The following is a 27,580-nucleotide window of genomic DNA, read 5'->3' as shown; positions in this document are numbered from 1 at the left end:
TCACCAAATTTCTTGCCTTGTGAAAGCTTTTTTCTGCTCTCCTGTTCCTTCTCTTCTTCCCTAGTTAAAATAGGTACATTGGATTTACGTGGCCAGAGCCTGTTGTGGGAATGGACCTGCTCCCCCGTGTATGACATTGATTTAGCCTGGGAGACAATGTCCCAATCTTGCTGTCAGTGAAACTTTTTTCTGCTCTCCTGTTCCTTCTCTTCTTCCCTAGTTAAAATAGGTACATTGGATTTACGTGGCCAGAGCCTGTTGTGGGAATGGACCTGCTCCCCCGTGTATGACATTGATTTAGCTTGGGAGACAACTGTCGCAATCTTGCTGTCAGTGAACGATGCTTCAGGCTTTCTATGAATATAAATCTACTTATACTGCTAATCTTGCTGATACTTAAAGAAGCATCTGGACCCTATAAATTGCTTAATTTCATTGCTTGAATCACAGAATCATTAAGTTTGAAAAAGATCTCCAAATCATCAAGTCTTTGACTGAATACCGCCACACCCACTCAACCATATCAGGAATTGCCACATCTGCTCAGTTTTTTCAGCACTTCCAGGGTTGGTGACTGCACCACTGCCCTGGGAAGCTTGTTCCAGTGCTTAATCACTCTTTCAGTGAAGAAATCCATCCCAATATCCAACCTGAAGTGGTTTTATGCACTAGTTGGGATTGACAAAGATTTTGCTTTTAAGTAAAAACTCACTTTACCCATTAATATTATCAACTGCAACATTAAAATCCTATCTTAAACACATTCTAAACAAAGACCTTACTCAGACCAGGCAACATAATTATAGTGGTTCATCTTTAATATTGGATTTCATGAATAATAGCTATGTACTGTATACCACATGTCTGTCTTTTGTATGATTGCTTTTATTTAGAATTCTTGTGGACTGTGAGCTTGGAGAAAGTGTTCCTCACTGCTTTTTATTCACTCAAGTGAGGAGCAAACAAATGGCACTTTACTGCAATATGTTGTTGTAATTCTAGGCTACTGTCTTATTATACACATCTGTGGTAACATTTACAAAAAATACTCAAAACATTTCCAGATTTTTTCCACATCTTTTTATTTGTCTTGCTACAAAATAAGGCCTGATTTGTTAATTTGCACACAGTACTTGCTCTTGATTTGTGAAAGCAGGGTAATGCTATGGCCTTTCACTGAACTCTCTGAAATTACACGTAATGTATTATGAAAGCTCAGTTCTTTTTTAAAATGATAACCGGGCCTCTGAGAGTAGAACAGAAGTAGAAATTCTCTCTAATGGCAAATAGTACATTATTACTTTGGGCTTCCTGAGGAGCAAAGATTATTGGAAACTGTGACTTATTAGAATCATGGGTTTTGTTGTTGTGGGAGTTTTTTACACCTTATTGTGGCCTTTCAGTACTTAATGGGGGTTATAAAGAAAGAGGGGAACAGACTTTTTAGAGGGCCTGTAATGATGAGGAAAGGGTAAAGTTTTTAAACTAAAGGAGAGTAGATTGAGACTCAGCATAAGGAAGAAATTTTTTACAGTGATGTTGGTGAAACACTGTCAGTTTGCCAGAGAGGTGGTTGATATCTCATCCCTGGAAACATTTAAGATAATTTTGGTTGGGGTTCTGAGCAACCTGATGTAGCTGAAGGTGTCCCTGCCCACTGGAGTGGCCTGGACTAGAGCTTTAAATATTCCTTCCAACTCAAAACTGTTCCAGGATTCTATGAATTAAGCCTAAAGGAAGAAATAGTGCAAGAAATTAAAAGGACTGGACAACTTTGGAGAAGCTCCTAAATAACAGATGGGTTAAACAGAAGCAAAGTTCTTTTACAATGGTAATGTATAATAGTACTTTAAATCATCTGTGAGTTTTATTTGAAGGGGATTATTGAAATAATATTTTGTCTCGGATTCTTGGAAAAGAGGCTCTGATAAAATTGATAATTATGTCTTTAAAACATGAAAAATAATTTAAATGTGTATTGTAATTTTCAATGTTTAAGGAAATTGTTAGAATATAGAGAAGATGAAGTGTTTGGTATAATGTTTGAAGCTGGCAATTCCCAGTAAATTGTCTGGCTCGCTGGCCTTAGAGGTAAGAGATTTGCTATTACTTTCTTTTACTATTGCTATTGGTATTACTTTATTTTAGAAATCCTTCAGGATGTCTACAGAATTGGCATGTTTTTGAAAATAAAGCTGTAGGGAGACTTCAGTATGTATTCCACAGCTGTACTTTGTCAAAGTAGTCGTAACAGATGACTGTCAGAGCTTGGCTTATTTAACCTCCCAAGGGAAGGCTGAGAAGGTAGGCTGGCTCTGAATGTGTCTTAGGATTGATTACTGAGAAGAAGATAAGAGAGTAGGGAAAATGTTGTTACGTGCTTGTAGGCTATGTAGAGGTAAGGAAACATTTCTGAGTCTGGAGCTGTGCAGTTCAGCAGCAGTGCTCAGGGTTTAAGGTCCCTGCCCCTCGGCTCTGAGCTTCACAAGGCAGTTTAATGAGCTCACAAAGCACAGAGATAATATATGCAAGACACCTACAGATATGAGCAAACTGGACTCATTAGGAGCAAATTCCTGTACACTACTTTATTTTTCTCTAGTGTATTACAAGATGGCTTTTTGCTCTGCTCAGGTGACTCAGTAATATAAAAATGAACACATTACCGTGTTTTGCATTTCACTGCAGTTCTGGATCTGCTTCTATGTCTTACTTGCAAAATCATGTCACACAGGACATATAATTAATAGTGCTGAGCAAGATCTAGTGTGAGTTGTGTTCTAATAAAGTGTGTTCTCACAAAAGAATACACTTAGGGCAAGGTTTAGTTATGCTTAGATGAAATTCAGTGAACTACTTTGTAGGAAAACTAAGCAAACACAGTTTTGCTAGAGGATCATAGAGGATGTGACCTAGCCTGGAAATCCCATTTTAGCTGTGGTGGATCTCTGCCATCCTGGGTGCATACAGAAGCCCATTTTGGTCTCAAAGTCTATGAAACCATAGCATTTCCTTTTGGTTTTACCCTGTATGGTTTTGTTCTCTATAAATCGCACATTTCTCATATAGGATTTGGTAGATTGATATGAAATTCCATGTACTGCAGAAAGAATACAGATACTTGTTTCAGGTTAACAATTTCCTTACTTAGTTCTTAATTCTTTTATTCTGAATTACCTTTTCATTATTGGATATGCTGGTCCTCCAAGCTTTTTCATGTTAATGAAGAAACTTTCAATATTTAGATTCAAAAACCAGACCTTTATTGATGATTTGGTGTGAAATTGATTGTGTCATTAGCATCATCATACTTCAACTTGCATTAAAAATACCAGATTATTTTAAGGTACAAATGAGGTACAAATAAGGTACAAATGTGTGAGTCTGTGTCTTTGGAATTGGCTTGAAAATGTGGATCTGAACAATTTTTTCACACATAAATTTTCATTTGTGTAAAGTTTGCAATTGTCATCTGTGGCAGGTATTGCTGATCTCACTGTGCTGACAGAGCAGGTGGTATTTGGAGTAAAAATATCTCATACTGTATTTCAGACCACAAGCAATTCCATTTATTGGTTTTGCCCTTTAGTCAGCTCAGTTGTCTAAGTGGGGAGAGTAGTTTCTCAGTCTTCAAAAAGTGATGCAATTATGTTATTTAGATTATAAGATACTTTACTTGTGTCATATGTAGAATGTTGGTATGTGTGGAAACACGTGTTTTGTAGCTGTGGAAACAAGAGTTTCAAGGTGGAATAATCAGTGAATGCAGTACAGGCCACGGATGCATTTGTAGGAGAGTTTTAAGAGATAGACACAGTGTGCAAGTTACATTTCATTACCTTGACTGCAGGTGCCCTTCCCCTCCTCAAAGCTGACACCAGATGCATTTTGCTTTTTTGTTCTGTCCTTGTACTGAAGACAGAATAAATAAAATGAATAGGTGAGCCCAGTTCCACTAGGTTCAGAGTAAAAATGAGAAAGGAAAAGCAACAGAAATCCTCCTGCATTTTTGAAAGTGGCTGTTTTAGATCTCTAGAGTGTGTTCTAAGCATGTCCTTTATGAAATTAATGCATGGTTTGAGGTGAGTGGAAGGAAAGGATCCTGCAGGACATGTTTTTTCATGTTTTAGAGGAAGTTGGGTAGAGAAAGAGAGCGAGTTTATGAGAATGTCAGAGATAAAAGATACCTTGTAAGAGTACTGGATTAGCTCAAGGGAGAGTGCTTTTTCTTTATCACCACTTCTTTGCTTTGCACTGAGGAAATAGTGTATAATGGTATAGCTACTTAGATTATGTAATTAATATCTTTTGCAATGGGTAAATGCTGCTTTTATCTAAAATTATTCCAATTTCAGCCTTCAGTGTGATAGAGGCACTGAGTATATTATTATTAACTACTATTTTCTTTGTGTACTGTACATGAAATACATGGCTTCCTACAAATACTAGCAGGTTTTGTACGCTTGTAAAAATAAATGTTCTTGTAAAGACAGAGGTCTTCCCTTTATCTTCTTATCTGCAGCCTCTTAAATAAGCATAATTTTGTGGTTTTACCATAAACTTATACTAAAAATAAAAACAAATAAATAAATATAAGTAAATAAAATCAATAAAGATAAAACTATACCCAAGTAAATTTTACCATTTTCACATTTTAGTGAAATACAAGGTGTTAAGAATACTATGACTATGATTTGCCACTTCCATTAAAGCTCTGAACTTTTGGTTTTCAGTAAAATGAAAACAAGCAGAAACATATTTCTTAGGTTAGTTTGAACTGAAACCATAAATCAGAAATGCTGATTTTTGAGATACAGGTGAATATCCTGTTCCAAATTGGAGTTTTGGCATTGTTTCTTTTCAATTTGGGTCATTCCAATAGCATAAATCACAAATATACGAAAATAAGGATTTCTGTATAAGGTTAATGCACTCCTGAGAGACACTGTTATTCCTTAGAGCAGTAGAGGTGTTTTCTTTAGTATATGAAATTTGGAGGTTTTATGTATTTCTAGATGCTATGCTTAACTGCCTTTAAAAAGGATTTAAAGTAAACTTGACAGAGTTAGCAAATAGTGTAAACTTTATCTTAGAGCTTTTCTCAGAAAATAAATTATACTTGTGTCTAAGTGTGAATTTTATGTTAATGGCATCATTCACAAAAGGCATTCATTAAGCAGGAATGTTTGGCACATGCAAGCCGTAAGTGGAAAAGGGTTAGAGCCTGGAGAGACAGGTGCACCCTACAACTCATGGTCCTCTCTGGTTGTGGGAACACAGACCTCCAAATACAGACACACAAAGCCTCCTGCCCCAGGAGTTAGAAACAGAATTTATGGAGAAGACAGGACAGACTGCAGTGATCAGAGCTGCATGGCCAGACAAGTGTCCTGCAAATTGTTACTAGTGACCACCTCCCTTTTTGTCCTGTACTTACTGAGGATTTTTTCCTCCTTGTCCTGGTTTCATCTAGGACAGGGGATGAGGGGATTGAGTGAGCAGCTGCATGGTGCTTAATTTCCAACTGGCTGAAACCACTCCTCAAACATCATGATCCCTCTTTTCCTGACCTTGTGCTCTTTCCTAAGTATCTCCTGTGAAGTTTTGTGCCAGCCCAAAGTGCTGTTCCCCTGAGTGCTGTGCTGAGTCCCATGCTCCTGTGGGCAGTGACCCCTGTCAGACTGTCAGGTGAGCAGGGAGCCTCTCCCTTCTCTTTGGCTGGTGTCACACCTGGACAGAATGATGCTGCGGTGGGGGATTGGGCTTGCTGATGGAGGAAGGTACTGCCTATGTATTGAGGGATCTCAATCTGTATCTAGCTTTCCACATGTATTACAAACTGTGCACTTTGCTTTATCAGAAGGCTGTGTTTAAATGGTATTTTCTTGGAAACTACCCCAGAATTCTAGCTTATCTGCTAGACACTGGGATCTGCCACATCAAAGAGGTTTCGAGTAACAAAAGAGCAAAGGAATTTTTGAGAAGTATTCGCCTTTGTAGGAAAGCTTCTTTGATCTTTGAGGAAGAAAAAAATGCTAACTCCTCATTTCGATTTTTCTGTTAATCCATTGGTTTTTGTCATGATGTTAGTGTGACAAGTCAAAACTCAGCTCAAAGTAAAGAGTTTTGGAACTCTCACTTAAGCTGTATGTAACATGATTGTCCAGTGGAAGCCTTTGTAGAAAACCCTTCATTATTTGTAAGTATTTTTTCACAGGTTTTTATGGTATGGCAAGGAGATTACTATGATCTATTGATTACATGGGTTCTTATGCAAAGCATTGAACTTGAAGTCTGTTAGCTTTATAACTAAAAGACAATTAAGAAATTAGGGATTGGAAGAAGCACTATCCCAAACTTGCAGTTCACCTTGTTTCATGCCAGCCTGTCATCTATTCTTCAGGGCTCCTTTGCCAGTCAAAACCAATGAAAACTAAGTAGTCATTCCACAATATTTTTTTTAAGATTGATTGATGTTTAGGAAGAAAGTATATATAACTCAAGTTTAATGGGAATATTTTTATTTTTCTTAAAGGAATTGCCTACGGTTCTGCTTACTCATCAGATCGACAGGCATGAAGGTGCATGGACAATATTGCCATTAATGACAGAGTAAGTGTAATGAGTGCCAGTTATTTTCAGAAGTTATTGTAACCAAGAATATATATATTAGTTGCTCAAAACTTTTTTTTTCAGAAGCAAAATTTTTAATGAGAGTTGCAACTTTTATATTTTAACTTCCTTACTGTACTTCATTTTTTTGTTTTATGAAGCAATTTTCTGATAAACTTAATTAAATCAGAGAAACTTATTTAAAATAAAAGAGCGGTAGTAATAGAATTTAACCTTCTTCAAATCATGGTGCATTTCAAAATTATTAGGGAAGTAAACTAGTCTAAAAAAACAGCATTTTTAAATTTGTATTTTTTTATTTGGTCCCCACTTCTTACAGTGTAAGGTGCGAGGTATTACAGAAATTTTGGTCTTTCAGATTACTTGACTGAATGAAGTGGAATAAATTTAATAAAATAGATAATACTTGTTTGGAGTTTTTGTTGCTTTTAGAGTTTGTAAGAGGCTGTATCTCTCTGTAGTGAGAAGTTTTAGGTTTCAGCATCTTTTTAGATGCTTATATGGCAAATTTTCATATTACCGTGATCAGAAAAGACAGGTAGTCTCAAATATCTTTTCTTCCTAGCTTATGCAGATGGCTCCAAGAAGGACATGCTGCATTTACATGGTAGTATCTTGCAAACTGTCAGGAAATTGTTCTACTAAACCTGAAGCTCCATGGTGCTGAAGACTGTCTTTTGCCTGAGGCTTGCATTTGAATCTGCAGCCTACTGAGGTTTAATTTAGTAAATATAATTTATTGGACATATTTAGGGTGAGGTTTTTATGTCAGAGGGGTTGCAGGACAGGATACTTTTCCTTCTGCTTTCCATTACTTTGTGTGTAGAAAAATGTAAATAGTGCTTGTGTAGCAGCTGTCTGTGAGATGTATGTAAACTGTGAAAAATAGCAGAAAAGATTTGAAGTAAATTGAAAACTGGAAGATGATGTTCAAGCTATCAATCATCTTTCTTTTCTTCGCTGCTTAGCTCCTGTTTCAATGACCTTGTGGTTTCTCTTCTGAATTATTTATGTGATGGTGACAGGGTTTACAGATACAGCTCTTATAAGATAGCAAAACTAAAAGAAAAAACACAAATGTTCATTTGTGTGAGAAGCAGAAGAAAATTCTTTAAAAATCAGAAGAGGAATCTTAAGTAGAGGATTTCCATCTTGAGATTTGTGGAATATGAGTTTTCTTGTGTGTACTGTTTCACTTAGTACTTTTGGCAAATGAGGACTTGGAGTAGTTTAGAACTATGTTGATGTTTTGAAGCTTGTATTGTTTTGTTTTCTCAATTGACAAAAGAGGAAAAAGGGAGTTCAGCCTATCCTGCAGCAGCTGATTATGCTTTTAATAGTGATATAAGATGCATCTGTAGCTGTCAGCATTTTTAAGGAGGTCTCTAAGCAGTTGTGAAAATTCTTAATTTTTAATTCTTGGGCACAGGTTAAGTTGGACAAAATATTTAATTTCAGAAGGTACAATCAGTGGATGTCTTACCACACAGTATCCTTACTGTGCCTAGAAGACCTGCTACATTTCATCTCAGTAACCATGTTCATTCAGCAGAGAAGAAATCCCTTTAAAAAAAATTATCCAGAAGAGGATCTTACCATGGTATCTCCAAGGTCTCCTTGCAGTCTGAACTCCAAGCTTTTGTGCTCTGAGATCTCCATAAGACTCTCTGGGAGACCTTAAGTACTTCGCCTTGGGAATCATTCCCAAAGGCCATGCAAAGGAAACTGGACAAATAAAGATTGAAAAGTTTTGGGTTTTTTTCCCATAAGGATGTTATTCATTACCATAGCTCTGTTTTGACGAGTAGAGGAAGAATTAAGGCTGGAGGAACAGAGAAACAGGGAGTGTCATTTTTCTGAAGGAGTTAAGAATCCTGCACTGAGATTATTGCTGTCTTTGAGGAGTCCCTTCAGTCTGTACAGTTTCACTGTACTGGAAAAGCTAATTAAGTTTTTAGGTTGGGAATGATCAGTGTCCAACAGCTGTGAGAAAACTTGTCATTAGGCATTCTGATGATGGTTGCAGTGCTGTTGGATTTTAGATGGCCAATGGTGGGGCCTCTTGGAAGAAGGGGAAGATAATTTAAACTGCTGTCTATGGACTTCTGAATTCATAGGTGGCCATTAGACCTGTACATTTCTGAATGGGAATTCTTTATGTATCTCTGTTCCCTTCTTTCTAGCATAATTGGTGCTTTATAAATAGATAGCAGCAGAGTCAGTATCTTTATCCATTCACAGTAGTCCCTTGATGTGTAATTCTAAATCAGTAGTAAAATTTTTCACTTCTGTGTAAATGAAGAATTGATGGCAAATTATTTATATTTGGGGAATGTGCCTTGAATTTGCCTTTTTTGTTCATAAACCACCTTATTAGTAAAATGTTTCTTTCTTTTTTTAGCTTCTCTGTTACCTATGGTAGGAACTCCTCATGGATTTTCTTCTGTGAAGAAGATACAAGAATACAGGTTGTAAAACTGGTAGAAACACTCAGAAGATTTGACAAGTCTAAGGTGAAATAAAAATTTAGAGATTTTACTTTCTTTTTGAATGTGATTGAGTGTGTTTTGCCAAATGTTGGAAAAGATGTGTCCAAACACCTTAAAACAGGGGCTTAGAGGCTGTTGCTGAGGCTGAGAGCATGGTATTTAACACAAAGCAGTACAAACGCCTGTATAGCTGTTGAAGAACTGTTAAAATCAAGCAGAGAAACCATTTTTTCTGTGAATAGCCTAAAAATTATGTACCATAAATAAAAAGATTAATATAGTCTGTTTAGTCGTCCCTTCTCCCCATTTTCCTGTCTGTTATCAATTCTGATTATCATCAGACTGAATGACTGATGCTAGTTTGTCTCTGATGTAAAATAGTAGGGTGTTTTACTTGCATTCTGTTTCTGATCTGTCTTGGTGATAAATATTCTGTACCTATTGGAAAAAAAACACTACCAAAAGACTTGCAGAACAAAACAGAAGTACAGTCACCAAGGAGCAAAGCAAATTGGGCAATGCAACTGACATGAAAGGTGCTAATATTTAGATTTTTCAGTGTTCAGAAAAAAAACCCCACCTTGGTGTCAGTCCTTTGCCTGTAATAAAAGAAGCCAAAATCTCCTGTGTGAAATCTTTTATGCTTCTTTATTGTAATTCTGCTCAGTTTAGCATGCCTACTTCTTTTTCAGGCACATGGCCATGTGTTTTCTCACAGTTCTTTTCTAAAATGGCAGTAATAATAATAAAAATTCAGAGGTCTTACCTTTTGAAACACTTTGTCTTCAAAACGGAGGACTGAATATATTCAGACCTTTGGAACATCCTTTTTTTTTGTTTAAGAAATATCTACTTGCAATTGATATTCTCAAAATAGAAACATGAACATTTTTATTCTAGATGCTGCCTGTTTGCCAGTTTTACTCTCTCCTTTGCCTTACATACAAATTCTAATAAAATAACAAATTGTGTCCCAACTCCCAATAAAAGGAAAATTGAATTTGGAAAACAATCTTTAGTTTCATTTCTCACCAAATACAATTTTTGTCCAGATTATTAATTGTGAACAATGTGCTTCCCTTGTTTTTGTTTTCAGGTTTGCTTTATTCAGCATGAATGCAGTCATCAACTTCACTAAAAGGATGCTGTAGATGAACAAAATTGTTTCCTATATTCCTTTACAGGAGTGGTTTTTAGGTAAAGCATTATATGATGAAGAATCTACAATAATTCACCATTATGCCTTTGCTGAAAATCCTACAGTCTTTAAATTTCCAGATTTTGCTGCTGGTTGGGCACTTAGCATTCCACTTGTTAACAAGTAAGAATTGAATTTTAAGTAACTTCCTGCTTATTGTCCATTATTCTATACATTCCAAGTATAATTATTATAAACACTTCAAAATTAAACAAGAATGTAGAAATAGATTTCTGTGCCATTGCTGTGCATGTGATTTATTTTGCTTCACTCTGCCTACATGAAGAAGCTAATAGTTGTCCAGTAGTAACTGTTTAACTAGTTCAATTCCATATTATAATTTTAAGAATGTATTCTCCCCCAGACAGTGGTTTTATTCTTGGGCATTAGAGTGGCTGCATTGCCCTCTTAGAAGTGTTTTTCATTCTGTACAGACAAACCACATATTTATTTCAGCTTAGACTCTTGGGTGCTTTCAATGAGATTTGAAAAGTTCATAGATTTCAGAAGTTGAATGTGTCTTACCATAGCAAGGATCAATGTCCCCATGAATTGAAAGTCCTTAAACACTATGGTTTGAAATACATGGAAAGAGAATATTGTGCAGTTTAAGATGCTGATCAGTACTGAGCTTGAAATGCACTGCTGCTTTTAATCTGTTGAAAATTTTATGAGAGACTCTCTACCTTCTCCAGATGAGAACTTTCTTCTTGTGTAGGAAGAATTTATCAAGGTGTGTGTGTTGAAAATTAATGTTAACATCCTGACACTGTCAGCTTTTGTTTAAAAAAGGATTTGTATGATAAATATTGAGGCAATAAATACAGAAATGTGATTTATTATTATTTTTCCCCTTATAAGATGGTCAGGAGTACCAGCCACACTTTCCTGTATGCACTAGTGATTGGTTTTTTTTAATATGTTTGATTAAGTTTCTTCATCTCTAATTGCATAGGCTTGCAAAGAAGTTGAAGAGCGAGCCACTCAAATCAGACTTTACAATAGATTTAAAGCATGAGGTAAGTAGTGGTGTGATGAAATAAGAAATTGTCTCAGAGTTATATATTTGAATGGTGTTAAATCATAATAAGAAATTATTCTTAAACATTGCTAAAAAGTTTGACTGCAATGGCATGTTAGATTTCTTTTCCTTCCTTTAGAATATTGTAATACTTTAGAACTATATTTTAAGCATAGACAAATTTATTAATAAGCTTGCATTCATATAAGAATGCATACATGGTTGTATGCATTAAGGTATCTTCTAAGGATTGCTCTGTAACGAAGGAGAGGGACTTCCAATTCATCAGCCATTAGCTGAGGTGAGTAGTACCTCAATTCTAGCCAGCCTCACTTTCTGAATCAGACTCTCAGAGATAAATATGGTGGGGTTTGCATTAAATACTCTGAGGAATCTAACTTTGTGTGAGCAAGCAGTGCTGTGAATTGCAGCTTGGAAGTCTGGAAAGATTTTTTTTTGTCTCTGGTATGCAACACTTTCAAAAGGTTGGCAGAAGGTATTTCAGACAGTGAGTGAACTGACTGAAAGGAACATGAGAAGGAGAGAGTGTCTGTGCTACTTTTTTGGAGGCTTTTTTATTTTTTCTGCATTTAAAATGTTTGTGCTATCCAGGGTTTAGTACTGTCAGCAAAGTGAACTTCTTAACCAGAGGTGGAAGAGGGGGATGAATCTGGAATAAGCTTCTGGGCTGAAATAAAAATATGATTAAGGTTAGGATTAGGATGTGAAGAAGAAGGAAAGAAGAACAGGATTAAGATTTTGGCCTGAAGTTATAAGTGACAATGAAGTAGCTTTAATTATTTTAACACTCCTGAAAAGCATGTATAAATTATTGTTCTGGTCCAGAAAAAAATGACCTTTACATAAAACTACTGCTGCTTTGTCAGATCTCATAATGGTCATAAACCTCCTCATTTACAACATAAATCTGTGGTGCATTTATAGAGTATAGATATGTAGCATATTTAAATAAATTTGGTTTTATGCAAAACCATTTTTTATATAGTTTTAATTTATATACAGCTTTCATTTTGCTGTGAGAAACAAGACAAGAAGCTGTTTTTTTCCTCTTGTTAATTTTTCCAATGGAAGACCTGGGCTTCACAAGTCATTTTATTTGAACTTTATTTTTAAGACAAAATCGTTCCTATATTCCCAGTATTCCAGTGTACCTCAGCACTAAAAAAAACATATTGTCATCAAAACATTAAACATATTGTCATAATCATAAAAAAGATCATTAAGAGCCAGTCCTTCATGTGCTACAGATTGCTTAGTAAAAAACAGTTGGTCACACGACCAACAAAATTACTTCCATCCACTTATTATTCTGTTAGCAGGTCCTTCCATATGTTCTATTTCAAATTTATTGCCATTGATAACCTACTTCAGCCCTGTAGTTATTCTTTCTGCACAGTCTCATGTCTCCCTAGAGACAGTTTCATTCCCTCTCATTTATTTAATAAATCACCATCTTCTCTGTCTTAAATCATTTTTTTGTCTACGCTCTTCTTGTGTGTACCAAGATTGACAACAAATCAAAAAATATAATCTGTTGTTTTTTATGGTTGTGTATAATGTTTAAGTTTATAAGAAATATTTTAGTTTGAGGGACTCCTAATAACATATGCCTATAGTCTTTGGTTTTTTATTGTTCTCTGCATCCTTTTTATTGTTTCTTTTTTGTTTGTGTTGCTTTATTACTTTCAAAATCTCTATTCCTTATATCCATAACATTTATATAACTTTGGTATCTTGCAGAGGTGGTAAAGTGTTGTTGTCATGCCACTGCTCATTTGTAGGTTGTTGCTTAGACTTTTTGCAACATACAATATATGGCATATTCCCTGATGCCTATTCAAAGCTGGAATTGAATAACAGAATTTTTTGTACATCTAATGTTAGGTGTGAACCAGCACTAAGACTATTTTTGTCTTTTTGTTGTAAATCTGTTTCCATTGCTTTACTAGCCTTGTGTCATCCTGTGCTTCAACCCAACATGGCAATCTAATCTCACTTCTGAAATCAAATAGCTTCACACCATTCTAAGGCTTTTTATTGAAATTGCATTTTTCAATGGGAAATGTTAGCACATTGTGAATTTTCATAAATAATTAATGATAAGTTACAATTGTCAAATACTCTTTATTGTCTAGAAGCATTGCTTCTTTGTTGGTTCATGTGATATAATAACTGAATTCTGAACTATACAGGGTCAATTGGCTAAAGGACCCAGGAGCAAAAGTACTGTTCTCTATTATTCCACTTGGAGGGAGTGACAGGAAGAGCCAGCAACCAATACCTGGCTCTGAGCATGGTGCCCCCAGCAGAATATGGAGGAATTAGTTAATCAGCTCAAGAACAAATCTGCTACACCATCCCATATCTTTCACTTTTCTTGTTAATATGATTTCCTTGTATGATCTGAACATTTTTATTTAGTTTAATTACTGATATAGATGTTTCCAATTTTGATAGATTGCCCTGTACATTTGGCAGAAAGGGGAAGGACCACATCTTACTCCAGTGCCTGAGTTCTGCACAGATGATGTGAATTCATATAAGGTTGATCACTGTGCAACAACTTTCAGTAATTTTCTGCCACTTTGTGTAAGTACAATATTTTAAATACCATTTTGTTAGTAAAAGTAAAACTCATACTAAAACATAAAATACTTCAGTTGAAAAATCTCAAAACTTGAGAAAATATTTTTAAGTAAGCTAAAAAAACCCCTACAAAATAGTTTGTTCTGGCATTTATCTAGGATGTATTTTGGATATGCTTTCAGGATTCTGTGGCACAGAATTTTTCCTGGCAACTAATATTGTGTATGCTTTAATGAGTCTTTCTACCACAATGTTTGGTTGGCGCATGATCTATAAATTATTTATCCTTGCACTCCTTGCACAGTGAGATACTGAAGTATAGATGATCTTTTTTTTGTTTTTTCCCCACAGATGGGAGTCTAAAACTTGCTAAGGTTAAAGATAATATGTAATATAGTATTTGGTGCCTTAAAGTACAACCCATCTCTTCCACCTCTAGGAGAATACATTTATTATATTAAGAGTTAAGTGTAGCTAGTGGCCAAAAAGTGTTCCATGCTTCCAGGAGAGCAAAATTTGAGGTGCCAAAAAGGATAACAAATCAAAGTGGTCAAATGGTTTATTACAGTTGAGGAAATTCAAAGATTTCTAGTGTGCATCATTTAAGCTGGTCTTTCCAAGTGTCATACAAGTTGTGTTCTCATAGTGACCTATTTCAAAGAAATTAAGAAAACAGTCTTTTTCTGATTATTCATTCTTAGTTCAACAAGTTTTTCTACTCACGGTCTTTTCCTGATGATAGGTGTTTTAGTTCTTGTTAGAGTACTGCATCAATGGCAAAAATTTTCCAAGAATGTTATTTCAGCAATTTTAAACAACCAATGCCTTTTTTTTTTTTTAAGAGATAAAAATTCACTTCCTGGTGTATCATGAGAACACTATTCTGCATGATAGGCTATACAATGAAAAGCTATTTCCTGTTTTATTATATGTATAGACATACATATCCTATAAAATACTACAGGCACAGCCTGCACTTAAAAGATTAATTTTTGTTTTGTTCATATAGGGAGAGCCAGTGAATAAGGAAGATGTTTTTGTTGCTGTAAAAACATGTCGAAAATTTCATGGTGACAGAAGTAAGTTGTTGGCTGGTCAAGGTAGTAGTTCAATGCAATGTAGTTCATAAAATGAATATTTAAAAAGCAAACTGATATATGCTGTCTCTGTAGCTCTTGGGACTAAATGTTTGCAAAATCGACTCGGAAACAGAAAGTTTTGGAATTATAAATAGCTTATCCTTCAGGTGGAATCTTTTTGCTGTTCAGAGTCCTCAGAAGTGCTGTTTAAGATTAAAAATGGTTTCATCATTAGTCACTGTTGGCAAAAACCTTGGAATTGAATACTAAATTAAAACATGCATAGGATTAGCTCATATTGTTGTAAATTGGAACTGTTGCAATATGAATTAATACAGCAGCTATTAATATCCTTCAGTGAGTTCCCCCCAGATAATTGCTTCACTTCTTTTCTTTGTGCCAGCAGTGACAATTGAGCAGCTCTTTGGTGGCTGACTTAGAAATTTCAACAAGCTGAAAGGTCCCTCATCTCTTCCTTCCTTTTGTCCTGCCCTCCTCTTCAGTAAAAGATTGAGCAGCTTATGCTGTCATGTTGCTTCTAGCTGTTCCACGTGCATATGTACTGTATAATGCTTGGAATGGGAAAACCTGTCCCTTCTGGAATTCTGGTCATATGTAGAACTTTGTCCAACCACTGGCCCAGATCAAGAGTGTGTGAAACACTATAGCATGTTTCATGTGGAAGTTCATCTGAAAATTGTAGAGTTACACAAGCAGTGACAGTCACCATGCTAAAAACAATAAACAAAATAACCTCTAGTGCAGCCCAATAAGATAAACACAGTGAGCAGTAACTTCCTCCTCAGAGGCACAGAAAATAGACACAGAGAGACTCTCAGCTCCTGCTACCACATAGTAATGCTCAGCTAAATTGAGGGAGATCAAGTCTTGACAAAGCTTGGAAGGAAAAATTCCAAATCCAGCTATTGAACAGAAGACATTCCACCTACTTGGTGCCACCTACCAGTCTGTTCTAGTTTGCTTTTAGACATTTTGTTAATAAGGAAGATATTTGTTTCCAGGAATTTGCTTGAATTTTGTGTGCTCTTTAATACTCCAGGTGCATAATACTCTCTCCATTAGGCTTAGTTTGTTTATAAGCATAATTTAAAGGGATTATAATTGGCAAAAAAAATTAAAATCAAGTAATTGGATAGTAGTTGTATCAAATTTTGAGAGGTTTTTGCCATACCTGTTGTCAGAGGATGGGATGAAAGTAAAAGCTCTTTCCTTAACTAAGTCTAGTTAAAAACAGGAGGGATTTTTTCATAACAAGATTTATGTAATTATTTTCTTAATGCTACTGCACCTGATGAAAGCACACTTGTAGTGTTTTAGTCATGTAATTGTTAGGTTATCTTTAAAGTAGCTTTTGACAAAACAAAATTGACTGTCCTGTAATTGGAGTTCACTGAAGAGTTCTCCTTCCTGGATCCATGTTAATTTTTTAACATCAAAATTTAAAAAAAGAAGAAAAAGGAAAAACCCCACAACCTAGAAAGTCAGAAAGAAACATAAGGCCTCAAAAAGATAGCATAAACATCCTTCAAGAAACACCTGTTGAAGACTGAGGAAAATTCTTGAACTTTCCTCACAGCTTCCAGTGTTATGCAATAGAGGATAATCTTACTGCAGATTTTGAAAGATTAATGGATGCCAGCTTCAGAGAGCTCTTTTTACCTGGTAAGTCATTCTTTATTGTATGCCAAAAACTACATTAATGCAGCACTAAGGCTTGGAAATTGATGTGCTTTTAAAAGCAGCTAAATTTTACCTCAGAATTTACTTCAGATACAACTCTCCTTCTTACACATACCATCTGTAGTTATAAAAGAAATTTTCAAGACTGCAAACATGCATCAGGTTTCTAGAAATAGCAGAAATGAAATGTCATTAAGAGCTTAGAGCTGATCTTTAAATACATCTAGTGGTATTCAAACTTTAGTGTGATCACAAGTATTAATGCATTTTGATAAATATTTGCATTGTCATCTAGTCCAAAATTTCAAGTAGTCTTCTTTGAAAGATACAATTTGCCAGGAATTACAAAGTATTGTGGGATTCAGTTTACAGTTGACATTAGTCTGCATGGTGACACTTCCATCAAGACAAACAGGGGAAGGAGAAGGACACTGCAGCCAACAGCCCCCTTGCTAGAGCTCGTAACTGAGATGAGACTCAAGTCCTTGCTTCAGTAAGATTTTCTTCATTTATAGAAAGAAAGGGGGGCTCCACTGAAGGAATTGAGAGGCTCAGGCTCTGTAATTGCAAATATTTCTGTATCTTAAAGGACCTTGCTGAGTTTCAGGTCCTTGTTTGGAGAAAGATAAAACAACCTTCAGAGGTGAATCTCTTCTGCCAGGGGAAGTTTGGATGCTCTTGTATATCTGTGATTCTTCTGTTCTGGAAGCCTTGTTATCTGAAACCTTTCTGGTTTTGTTCTGCTGATAAACATTTTTAAGTAAAACATTTCAACAAAATAAGAAAGTAATTTCCTGCCTGTACATTTTTTTGTACATAATTCCTTTTTGGATTTTTTATGAAAAAATGAGAACTCTTTTAAGAACTTTTAAAAGTAGTATGGACCATTGTAATATGCTGCAAAAGTGTTTTTTTTTTTCTTTTCAAAATATTAAAGCCTTTCCATTAGTGCATTGAGTTCTTATTACCCTGTCTTAACACCAAAATGTACTGAAAGGTAACTGTTTCCAAACTGACTGTTGATCAATCAAGCTAATAAGTCCTGTATGTTCAGAATAGAGAGAAGTGAGCAATTAGGTAGGCAACAAACATCCAATTAGGTGATGGATGATTCTTGTAAGGAGTTAAAGTGAGTTGTTCACGAGCATCAGGGTTGTATAGCAGCAAAGGGAAGTTACGTAAGTATTTCCTTCATTTGAAGCACTACCTGTTACTGGTGAGTCCTGGATGGTGTTGAGAGCATAAAGCAGAGAAGCAGTAACAGCAGAATGCAGAGTACCTGCTCATCTCAGGCCTGACCTCCTCAGTTTTAAGATGGAAGAGACATCATCATTTCAATCCGATTGTTTTTTTCTGAATGCCCTGCAGATGGTTGGAATTTTTTTGTGTTACCCATCATTTATTCACCTCTTGATGTAATGTAAACACTCATGGCATCATTATTAGAATTTTGTGTGATCAATTTTAAATGCTGATGTGAAATATCAAACTAGTAAGAAAAAGGGATTTTTTCTTTAGAGAAGCAGTAAGCAATCCTCCTTTGAATAGAATCTCAATGGGATCAAAATTGATTGTATGATATTTATAAACTATACTATAGAAATACTTCTTATTCATAAATGAAACATAAATATTTATATGTTTATAACAGGAATGGTTATAAAATGTCCTGTGAGTGTCTCCAGAGACAGGTGCTTTGGAGCATTAATATGATGTTGCTGTCAGATGGGATGTGTATAATACCAGTAAAGTATTTCAAAAGGTACATTTGGTCTGTTTCTGATTCAGAATATGTTACAGACTGCACAGTTGGACTGAAACGTGCCATTTCAGTACTGGAAGAAGGACTAATCTCTGATAGTGTTCGTGCTGATGTGTGCTATGAATTGTACAACAGCAAGTGTAAAAGTAGAATTCCATGCTTTGGTTAGAAAAATGTAAATATCACATTTTTCAATTATTATTATGAATAATAGTATCATGAAAATATAGTCATATTTTAATAGAATCTTTTTTTTATCATTTAAGTAAAACTGTCCTGGCTGGCTTTCATATTTTTTTTTTCTCTAAATATTGTAGGAAAGAAAACAGAATAGACATTTAGAATCATGATGCTGTATTTGAAGCAGCATTTTTATTACCATGAGAACAAATGTCGCTAACAAAACATGGTTAACATGAATATTTGGATCAAGTATCTATTTTAATCAAGTCCCTTGTGTTTGAATGCCAATCATTGTTTTACAGTACCAGTTGTAAAGCAAACCTGGGAAAGAGAAGCTGCCCTTGTTGAGTACTACAGTGATTATGCAGACATCTCCATTCCTACTATAGACCTAGGAATACCTAACACTGACAGAGGTGAGCTTTTGTCATTTCTGCACAAATGACTGAAGAAGTCAAGTTTTATGGTTGTTATGTGTCTTTCATGTCAAGCATGTCATGTAGAAATTCTGGTTTTCTCTAGCACATATGTGCAGCCTAAACTAAAAAAAATGCCTTTCACATAGAAAATGGATGGAGAGTACATTCAGAGTCCCCCTGTGTAGATAACATGTTCTTTTAAGCAGAAATCCTAAATACTGAGATTATAAAATATGGTATACTGATATACTCCAAGAGAAAAAAAAATGTTTTATTACTTGGGGTAAGAGTAATAACTCTACAGTTATGTATGATTTTCAGTAGGATCATTAACAGTGAAGAAGACATAAATTTATTTCAAAAGACCTCAGGCAATGCCAAGTGGTTACTAAGCATAAACTGCTTGCCATATGGCATTCAGATATTATATCCATGTGCCTTGCAGGTCTTGATTTAAGCACAAAAACTGAATGTTAGGGTTGAAATATCTCTATAGCAAATAACAGGCATTTATATCAATTTACTTTGTGTTTGAATATAAAAAAGGCTATCTATATGCCCAGTAGTTCTGGTCATGCCAGGAAGCTTCCGTTTTTTAAAATAGAATATAATATAGAAATATTGAGTTTCATTTTGGAAGTGTTCAGATATCAGTCTGCATTAAATTCACAGTCTCACAAAATTACCAGACTTCCTTCATGTCTTTAGCATAGAATTACTGCATTTTCTCAAAGAATATTTTAATTGAAAGTGGCTTCAAATATAATATTGTTATTTTGGGTGATTGTTTACTAAATGTAATATTGATAGCAGTAATTACTTTAGACAATCAACTGTGATGACTAAAGACTGGTTGAAATGAGGTTTACCCAAGATCTAAAAAAGACTCAATAGAAGTCTGAAACTTCTTGTTTTTGCTTATTGTGAACAAGGGTGTTTCACTTCTGCACTCCCAGCAAAGGGTGTCTTACCCCCTGAACTTCCTTATAATCTTGTGATAAATGTTAAGATTTTTCCTTGGAGGCAATGATCAGGACCTGAGTTGCCAGTGAGGAGTACAATAGATTAAAATAGATTAAAGTATTTCTATAAAACCAATGGATCTGCATAATGAATCTTGAAATGCTATGACAGTGTCTTGGAGCATTTTGCAGAACATTTGCTTCTATCATAGTCTCCTCATTTTTACAGCTCTTTAAATTGAGTAGCAGTTAGTCCAGTATTGTTCAACAGCTTGACAGATAGATGGAATAAAACTTGTTTTTAGTTTAATTCCTGTTTTATTTAAGTATATATTCTGTTAATTTATCTTCTTTTTAGGTCACTGTGGAAAAACTTTTGCCATTTTGGAAAGGTTTTTGAATCATACTTCTCCCAGAACCCCTTGGTTAGTTGTAGTGGATGATGACACACTGATAAGGTATATATTGCATTCCTTCAGGAGCTGCCACTGTTTATGTCAATAAGAGGTTTAGCAATATTCACCTATCCTTCTTTATTTAAGAGATACAGCTATTTTATTAGTCATGTTGCTTTATATTACTTGAAGAAAAAAAATTGTCATTTCCCATCAGTATTCTTTTGCCAGATACTAAAAACAATGTCGTAACCTGGTTAAAACTGTGCATATCAGTGCTATTGTGTAATCACATAGTCTGAATACACCACATTTTGTGATTCCTCAGAGTAGGTATGTTTGAGCTGATAGCATTTAGTCATTTGCTAATAACCTTTCTAAGATGTGTTCCTCAGACAAATGTGTCAGAAGGAAGGTTCCATAAGCTAAGGCCAGTTGTCCAAGCTGCCCAGAATGGTGTTTTGGAATTTGCATTTGTTGCAAAATTAGATCCTACTCTCGTAAAATCTGACACTGCAAAAGAAGCAAAAAAAGGCACACTGAGCAATGCACAGGATCACCTGCTCGGGAACAGTGGTTCAAGACTTTACATTAAATCATGTGACAGAAGGAGAAATAGTGAGAGGATGTAACTGTGGATAATGCAACATTCATAAAATGAAATCTACCTTTTAGTTTTCAATTCATAAATGTTCATAGATAATTTGCAAAGATCATATCATTGCTTGGAAAGTGTCATTTCATGTTTTCTCTGAGATGAGATGCAGTTTTGCTGACAAACTGCCTACTTAAAAAAATACTTCAAGCTAATTTGTTCATCATTTGACCAAATTGCACAGTCATTTCTCATAGTAAATTATCCATCATAAATTTCTGTTTAGCTGTTTGTATCTCTGGGGGAGTTTTTTTGGGGTAGAATTTCCAAATTTCTCCTGTCATCTTTGTGCTATTTAATATAATGCTGTTGAGGGTAGCAATGTCTGTTCCAAAAAGAATGTTTACAAGATTTTTTTTAATGGCTTTTCATATTATAGTATATTCAGACTCCGAAAATTGCTCAGCTGCTATGACCCAAATGAACCAATATTCCTTGGAGAGCGTTATGGCTATGGCTTGGGAACAGGAGGATACAGTTATATCACTGGTGGAGGAGGGTAATTTATTTAAGTTTCTACTGAGATCTACATTACTTCCTGTTTTGAGTGCAAATGTTTTAAATTACGACACAAATCAGTTTCAACAGAAACAGTGATGTTGTCCCCAGACGTGTGCAATTTACCTCACACCTTCTGTGTAGTGACATATGCTGGTCTCAAGTCCCCAACTCTTCTCACTTGCATTTGAGTAAGATTGAGGAGAACATCCCTTTTGAGTCCAGGCCAAATTTAGGAGGAATCAGCTGTAATAAAAATGGTGGGTGGCCAACTTATTGTTGGAATAACAATGGGTATAAGTGGTGTAATTCATTTTCAGTATAAAAAGTAATTATCTTTCAGAAAATGCTTCTTGCACTGTTTGTCAGTTCTGACCCCTTAAATTCTGAATTTCAAATGTGTTGTATCAGAGGGCTACATTCAGTCTTGCACTTTTAAATAATTTAGCAATATTATTAATTACAGATATTTGGTGTCTTTAGAAGTTTTTATACATTTTATATGATTTTTTCTTGTTCAGGATGGTTTTCAGCAGAGCAGCTGTTCAGAAACTACTTGCTAGCAAGTGCCGGTGTTACAGCATGGATGCCCCCGATGATATGGTCCTTGGGATGTGTTTCAGTGGCTTAGGAATCCCTGTAACACACAGTCCGCTCTTTCATCAGGTCTGAGAGTTATTTTTGAGTATTAAAAATGTATTCCACTTTTTATGTGTACACATAAAACAGTCATAAATATTCAAATTCCATCAATATTCCATCCAGTCATAAATATTCAAATTCCACACTAACTGCGATGCTGCTGCTGCTTTACCTTGATTCTCGGCAGAACAAGACTGATCAAATAAGAGCATTCTCATGCCATGGATTACCACAATGCTTTGCTAGTTTATGTGATATTTTAGCTAACCTATGACTGCATTTCTAATAAAATGTAGTTAGAGGTGATGATTTTGAAAAAGAAATATAATTAGGAGCCACATGTATTGAACAGCTGTCTTATGTCCTTCATGGGAAGAAACCTACAACACAATACTTTTTTCTTCAGGTAATGGAGAACTGAGTGTAAAATTTTTCAATAAATCCGCCTGCTCTACTTACCTGATTTTTCTATTGATTCAGTATTTACTATTCTGAAATACCTCATTAGTGGAGATGTAAAATATTAAGTTATTGCTGTTAAGGTGGATGCTGAAGAATGGGATACGTACGATAAATTTCTCTATCCTAGCGCACAGGAAAGAGAACTTACAAAGCATAATTTTCATGTGAGTTTGGGAGAAAAGGGCTGGAGTAGACTTGAATCTTGTTTCTGTCTTCCACGGTATTTAACTGTAGTGTCACAGTGGAAAGCGTGATGCACTGAGGCCTATGGAGATTTTTTTTCCAGTCCTTCCATGGTATGAACAAGAAGCACTAGAGACTTTTTCCCCAAACAGTGCACAACTTTTTTAAAAGTCAGCATTTAAATCAGTGTGATGTTTGATGTTTTTCAGTTGTCAGTCTAGTTGAAAAACTGGGAAGACCTGCATATCTGAATATGAGCTGAGAATAAGATAATATGCTACTTGAGAATTAGTAAATTACGCTGTAGTTCAAAGCAGCTGTCAGTGGAGAGGGGGAGTTTCTTATTTAAATTATCAGCTTTTCCTATGTTAAGACTCAATTTCTGATTACATTTCCTATTTAGAGAAATGGGAAGACTGAGAACATACTATTCAGTATTTTAATTCCTTGTCCATATAAAAAATATCTGTTTACTCTCCTGTTTTATCATTGCTTACTTTAATTACTAATAATTACTCCTTTCAATATAAAAAGAAAACAAGTCATGCATATTATAAAATCGACAGTTACTGAATAATTTTGCTTGCTCATGTGTTAAAAAACTCAAAACAACAAACCAGCCTAATTAAAGGAGAGTCAGAACAGAACTCATTCTCCAAAATTGTAAGAATGATTCTTATTAAAAAAGCACCTCCTTGTAATCCTTAATAGTGTGCATTTGATACTGAATCCCTTTGAAAGTGAAATCCTAGCAGTTTGATTTTTCACATAGAAAATTGCACTTGACTTCTAATTAATCTTTACTGTTGCTTGTAACAAATTCTAGTTTAACATCCCTTGAACAAAAATTAACCCATGAGGGAAAACCACTGAATAAAAATTGAGTATTCTTAATCTACTAAATACACTATTTTGCAAGAAAAAAAAAATTAAAAATGAGAAAACCAATTTTGGTTTTGTGTCAACCAGAAAAGAACTTTTTAAGGACTTGACAGAAATATTATAATGTGTGATGTTCCTTGAAGTATGTAAATCTAAAATTGCACTGAGACATAGCTTATGAAACAGAAGCAAAGATACCTTCATTCTTGGAGTGTCTGTGATGTGTTTGCTCACTTTTACTGGTTTCCTGCTGCCTTCTTGCTGAGGTAGATACAAGTTCTGTAACCTGTTCCTGAGGTTTTTGACATGATCAGATTCTTAAAGAGAACAGGAACCTTCCCATGTTGATTATCAACCGGAATTGTGGTCTTAAATATAAAATCTGGGCTAAAGCAATATATTTGGCTTCTCTAGAGCACCAAATACAAATTTTAGCAAAAAAAAACCCAAAGAAACAGTTACTAGAGTAGGTATCATTATTTTTGAATTATCAAAACACCAGAATTTTGTCTGTAGCTTAATAAAAAGCTGATTCATTTCCAAACAGCAGAAATCTTTGGTCTCAGATGTGTAAAAACTGTTTCTTATCCAAAATAAATTCTTCAGGTTCTTGAAACCTAAATGTTGTTCAAAATGTTTTTCAAAAGCTGTGAGGGATACAGATTCCCTCTTGCTTTCTCCAGTGGAATTTGTATAAATAAGCACTCTGTGTTTTAAATATCGGAATAAAAAAAACAAAACACTAACAACACATACTCAGATTTCATAATGTCAAATTCTGTTGCCTGTTTTATGACTGTAATGTATACAGAACTGCATGAAGAATTCATAAATACCACCAGAAGTAGGTGAAGCATGCAGTATTGAATCACTTACCAGCTTAGGCATCAACTAAATTATTCGTTACCCAAATAATTCCATTTTCTTCTTTTTTTTTTTTAATAGATGTAAACCACAAATATTTGTGTCTTCCATGCATTTTTCTTATAAAAACTCTAATGGCAAAATGTAGTTGTTTTACCAGGGACCACTGTAGGTGGGAATTTTTTTATGTAATGATGCACTTAGTGTCATTGAACTGCCAGAGAAAATGAAATACACATGGAGCATTAGGACAGCAGCTGCATTTTGTAGCTGTGTTGTAATTCTGTCTGGTTTGATATAGCCTAATAAAGAATAACAATACAGTTTTCTGGCACCACAATGTATCCCACATTTGGAACCTTTACCTATCATAAACTCTATACATTTTGGCTTCTTATGGCCTTATTAGAATCCTACAATCACAGTGGCAGTGCTGACAACTCTCATTAGAGGAGGAAGAGAATATAGTTTAAAATAATTTTGTCATTTTTGAGCCAAAACTGCATATTTAAAAATATTTCATACGAGCTACACAGTTTATCACTTGACTTCTGAGGTGGTGGCTATTTCATCCTGAGAAATAGGGCATATTTAGTATCAGTGTGCTTCATTCCTAGCGTGATGGTTGCAGTGTGAGTTGAAGATTTAATCTAATGCTTTGTCAGTTGATTTAATAGAATGATAAAAACCCCTTTGTTACCATCTTGCGTATTTTGTCAGTGCTACGTGGTTTTGTCACAGGGGCCATTGAGCAGTGATACCTTTTAAAAATTATTACTGATCATTAATACTGCTGCTTTTTCTTTGTTCTTCCATTTTAGGCAAGGCCAATGGACTACCCAAAAGACTACCTTTCTCACCAAATTCCAGTATCATTTCACAAGCATTGGAATATTGATCCAGTGAAGGTGTATTTCACATGGCTGGCACCAAACACAGAGGAGTCACATAACGGAAAAAAAGTTGGATATAACAGAGAGGATTTATGAGCAGTAGAAGAATGCAAGTAATAATTACTATTCTACAGCTGAGAGACAGTCACTACTGTGAATTTTGTTTTGTTTTCACGTTGTTCATATGTTCATGACATAAGAAGAGAGTGTTTCGTTCCTGTTGGTTGCATCCCTTCAGAACAATGGAAGAAGGCACTTAAATGACTTTTGCATTCTTTTCCTCCACTTGCTTTCTTTTTAGAATAATTTTGGGCTTTGTATACCAATGAACTTGATTCACATTTAAGAGTCTTGTACAACTTTACCTGTGTCCTGCTTTGGACTTGGTTCAGACAGCATTGCTTTACATTCCCTTCCTTTGCTCTCCCAAAAGCTGAATTTATGTATTTGGGAGCCTAATACTGAATAAGAGTTGAACATCTATTAAATATCATCTCTTGCTGACTTACAGAAAATAGTTCTGTAAAAGGTTCTGGAACAGTTTCTTGATAAATCATAGAGGACACTTGACTTTTTTTCTGCGCCCAGAGCTAGATTGTGTGAAGGCTGTGTTCCTTTATGCTCATTTGAGATAGAAATATTGTTGTTTGCTGGAGTAGCTAGACCAGCCATGAAACCATGTTGTACCTTTTAAGTTTATTGGCATTTGTATGGAATGTCATGTACAGAATGGAAAAAAAGGACAGGGATCTCTTAGGTGGCCACGGGAGGTCACTGTGGCTCCTTCAGAAACCGAAGTCACCATGCATCAATTTGGCAAACATAAAAGTGACTCTTAAAGATTTTTGCAGAACTACCATTTCAGTATTTCTGATGTGTGCATTTCAATGGCATATGAATGCCAGCTTTAAAAATTTTGTAGTATCCCTAATTTATATCATCAAGACAAGTAATTTTATGCATACAACATGTAAAGTGTGATTAATATTTAAAACGTCCTTGAATTTTTTTTAGTAATTCAGTTTTGTAAAAATGTTTGTACAAAAACTGGCTTTAGTATGTTCTAAACTAATTTTTATATTGTAAAACTGCTTCTTTTAAAATAACAGTATATGGCACTTGTATGCTGTTATTTAACTTGGCTTGCTATATTGTAACCAAATACAGGGTCTTAAAGCCATACTGCTGAAGCAATTCGTGTTTGGGTTTCTTTTAGTAAGTTAAAAATTTATTCCACTCCAAAGAAAAGCAATACTTGCTCTAGAGTCGAAGCAGGGGAGCCACCGATTCCTGTCTTGGTAATCACTGAACTTGTATAAACGTTTGTTTGTGAATGTAGCTTGTGGGTTTCTAAGCACTGAATAGCAAGCACATATTCATAATAGATTCAAGTTCTGATTAAGAAAGAGCAATCCATGTTATGTCTTTTTTCCTTCCCACTACCAGTGCCTTAAACAGTAGACATTTTACTGATACCAGGACTGTGTTCTCTGATACCATTGGTGAATTGTTAATTGTTTACTGTTTAGAACTGTGAAAGCTGAAAGCTGAATAAAAACATTCTTTAACCTTTTGTGCCTTCTTCTTCTTTGTAAACCAAGTACAGGATTCTATAAGCACCAGTGAAATAAATTCATCACCTTAATTGTACTTACTGTCAGTTTCATTAAAAGGCAGCTTTGGGGTTTTTTCATGTTCTGTCCTGACCTCCACATTAGGTCAGTTTTCAGCCTCTAGTTTTGTGCAAATGGAAAATGCTGTTTCAATGAACACCTTGTGACTGGGAGCCTTGATGCTATCACAAAACATATTTCACTATCATTCTCCAAAGGTCTTGCAAGTCAGTCCAGTCAGGTCCAACTTCCAACTGGTGATATTTAATCTCTCCTTGGGCCCTGTGGAGGCAGACTAGATCAACAAAAGATGATTAGATTTGAGTCCAGGCTGTGTTGTACTTGTACACTGCTTATTTAGATGTCATTGGGAAGTCATTGACTTGTTGATTGATTGCTTACTTGACTTTTATTTCTGGTTTGACAAATGTAGTAGTAG

General features: G+C 35.2%; 1 protein-coding gene across 1 annotated transcript in view; it reads left to right on the top strand.

Moving 5' to 3' along the window:
- B3GLCT (beta 3-glucosyltransferase) overlaps positions 1-27,101 on the top strand; it is a 45,130-nt gene extending 18,029 nt beyond the window's left edge. The window contains exons 5-15 of the mRNA XM_039718616.1: positions 6,536-6,612; positions 9,035-9,146; positions 10,307-10,443; positions 11,276-11,339; positions 13,820-13,951; positions 14,958-15,027; positions 18,976-19,089; positions 20,413-20,512; positions 21,484-21,603; positions 22,124-22,268; positions 25,457-27,101. Of these exons, the coding sequence (XP_039574550.1) occupies positions 6,536-6,612; positions 9,035-9,146; positions 10,307-10,443; positions 11,276-11,339; positions 13,820-13,951; positions 14,958-15,027; positions 18,976-19,089; positions 20,413-20,512; positions 21,484-21,603; positions 22,124-22,268; positions 25,457-25,624 (1,239 nt within the window). The 3' untranslated portion in view covers positions 25,625-27,101. The remainder of the gene's footprint in view (positions 1-6,535; positions 6,613-9,034; positions 9,147-10,306; positions 10,444-11,275; positions 11,340-13,819; positions 13,952-14,957; positions 15,028-18,975; positions 19,090-20,412; positions 20,513-21,483; positions 21,604-22,123; positions 22,269-25,456) is intronic.
- The last annotated feature ends 479 nt before the right edge of the window (positions 27,102-27,580 follow it).

The sequence above is a fragment of the Passer montanus genome, unplaced genomic scaffold (genome assembly GCF_014805655.1).
Source record: "Passer montanus isolate IOZ18808 unplaced genomic scaffold, ASM1480565v1 scaffold4, whole genome shotgun sequence".
NCBI lineage: Eukaryota > Metazoa > Chordata > Aves > Passeriformes > Passeridae > Passer > Passer montanus.
The sequence above is the reverse complement of the archived record's forward strand: the minus strand, read 5'-3'. Positions and strand labels throughout refer to the sequence as shown.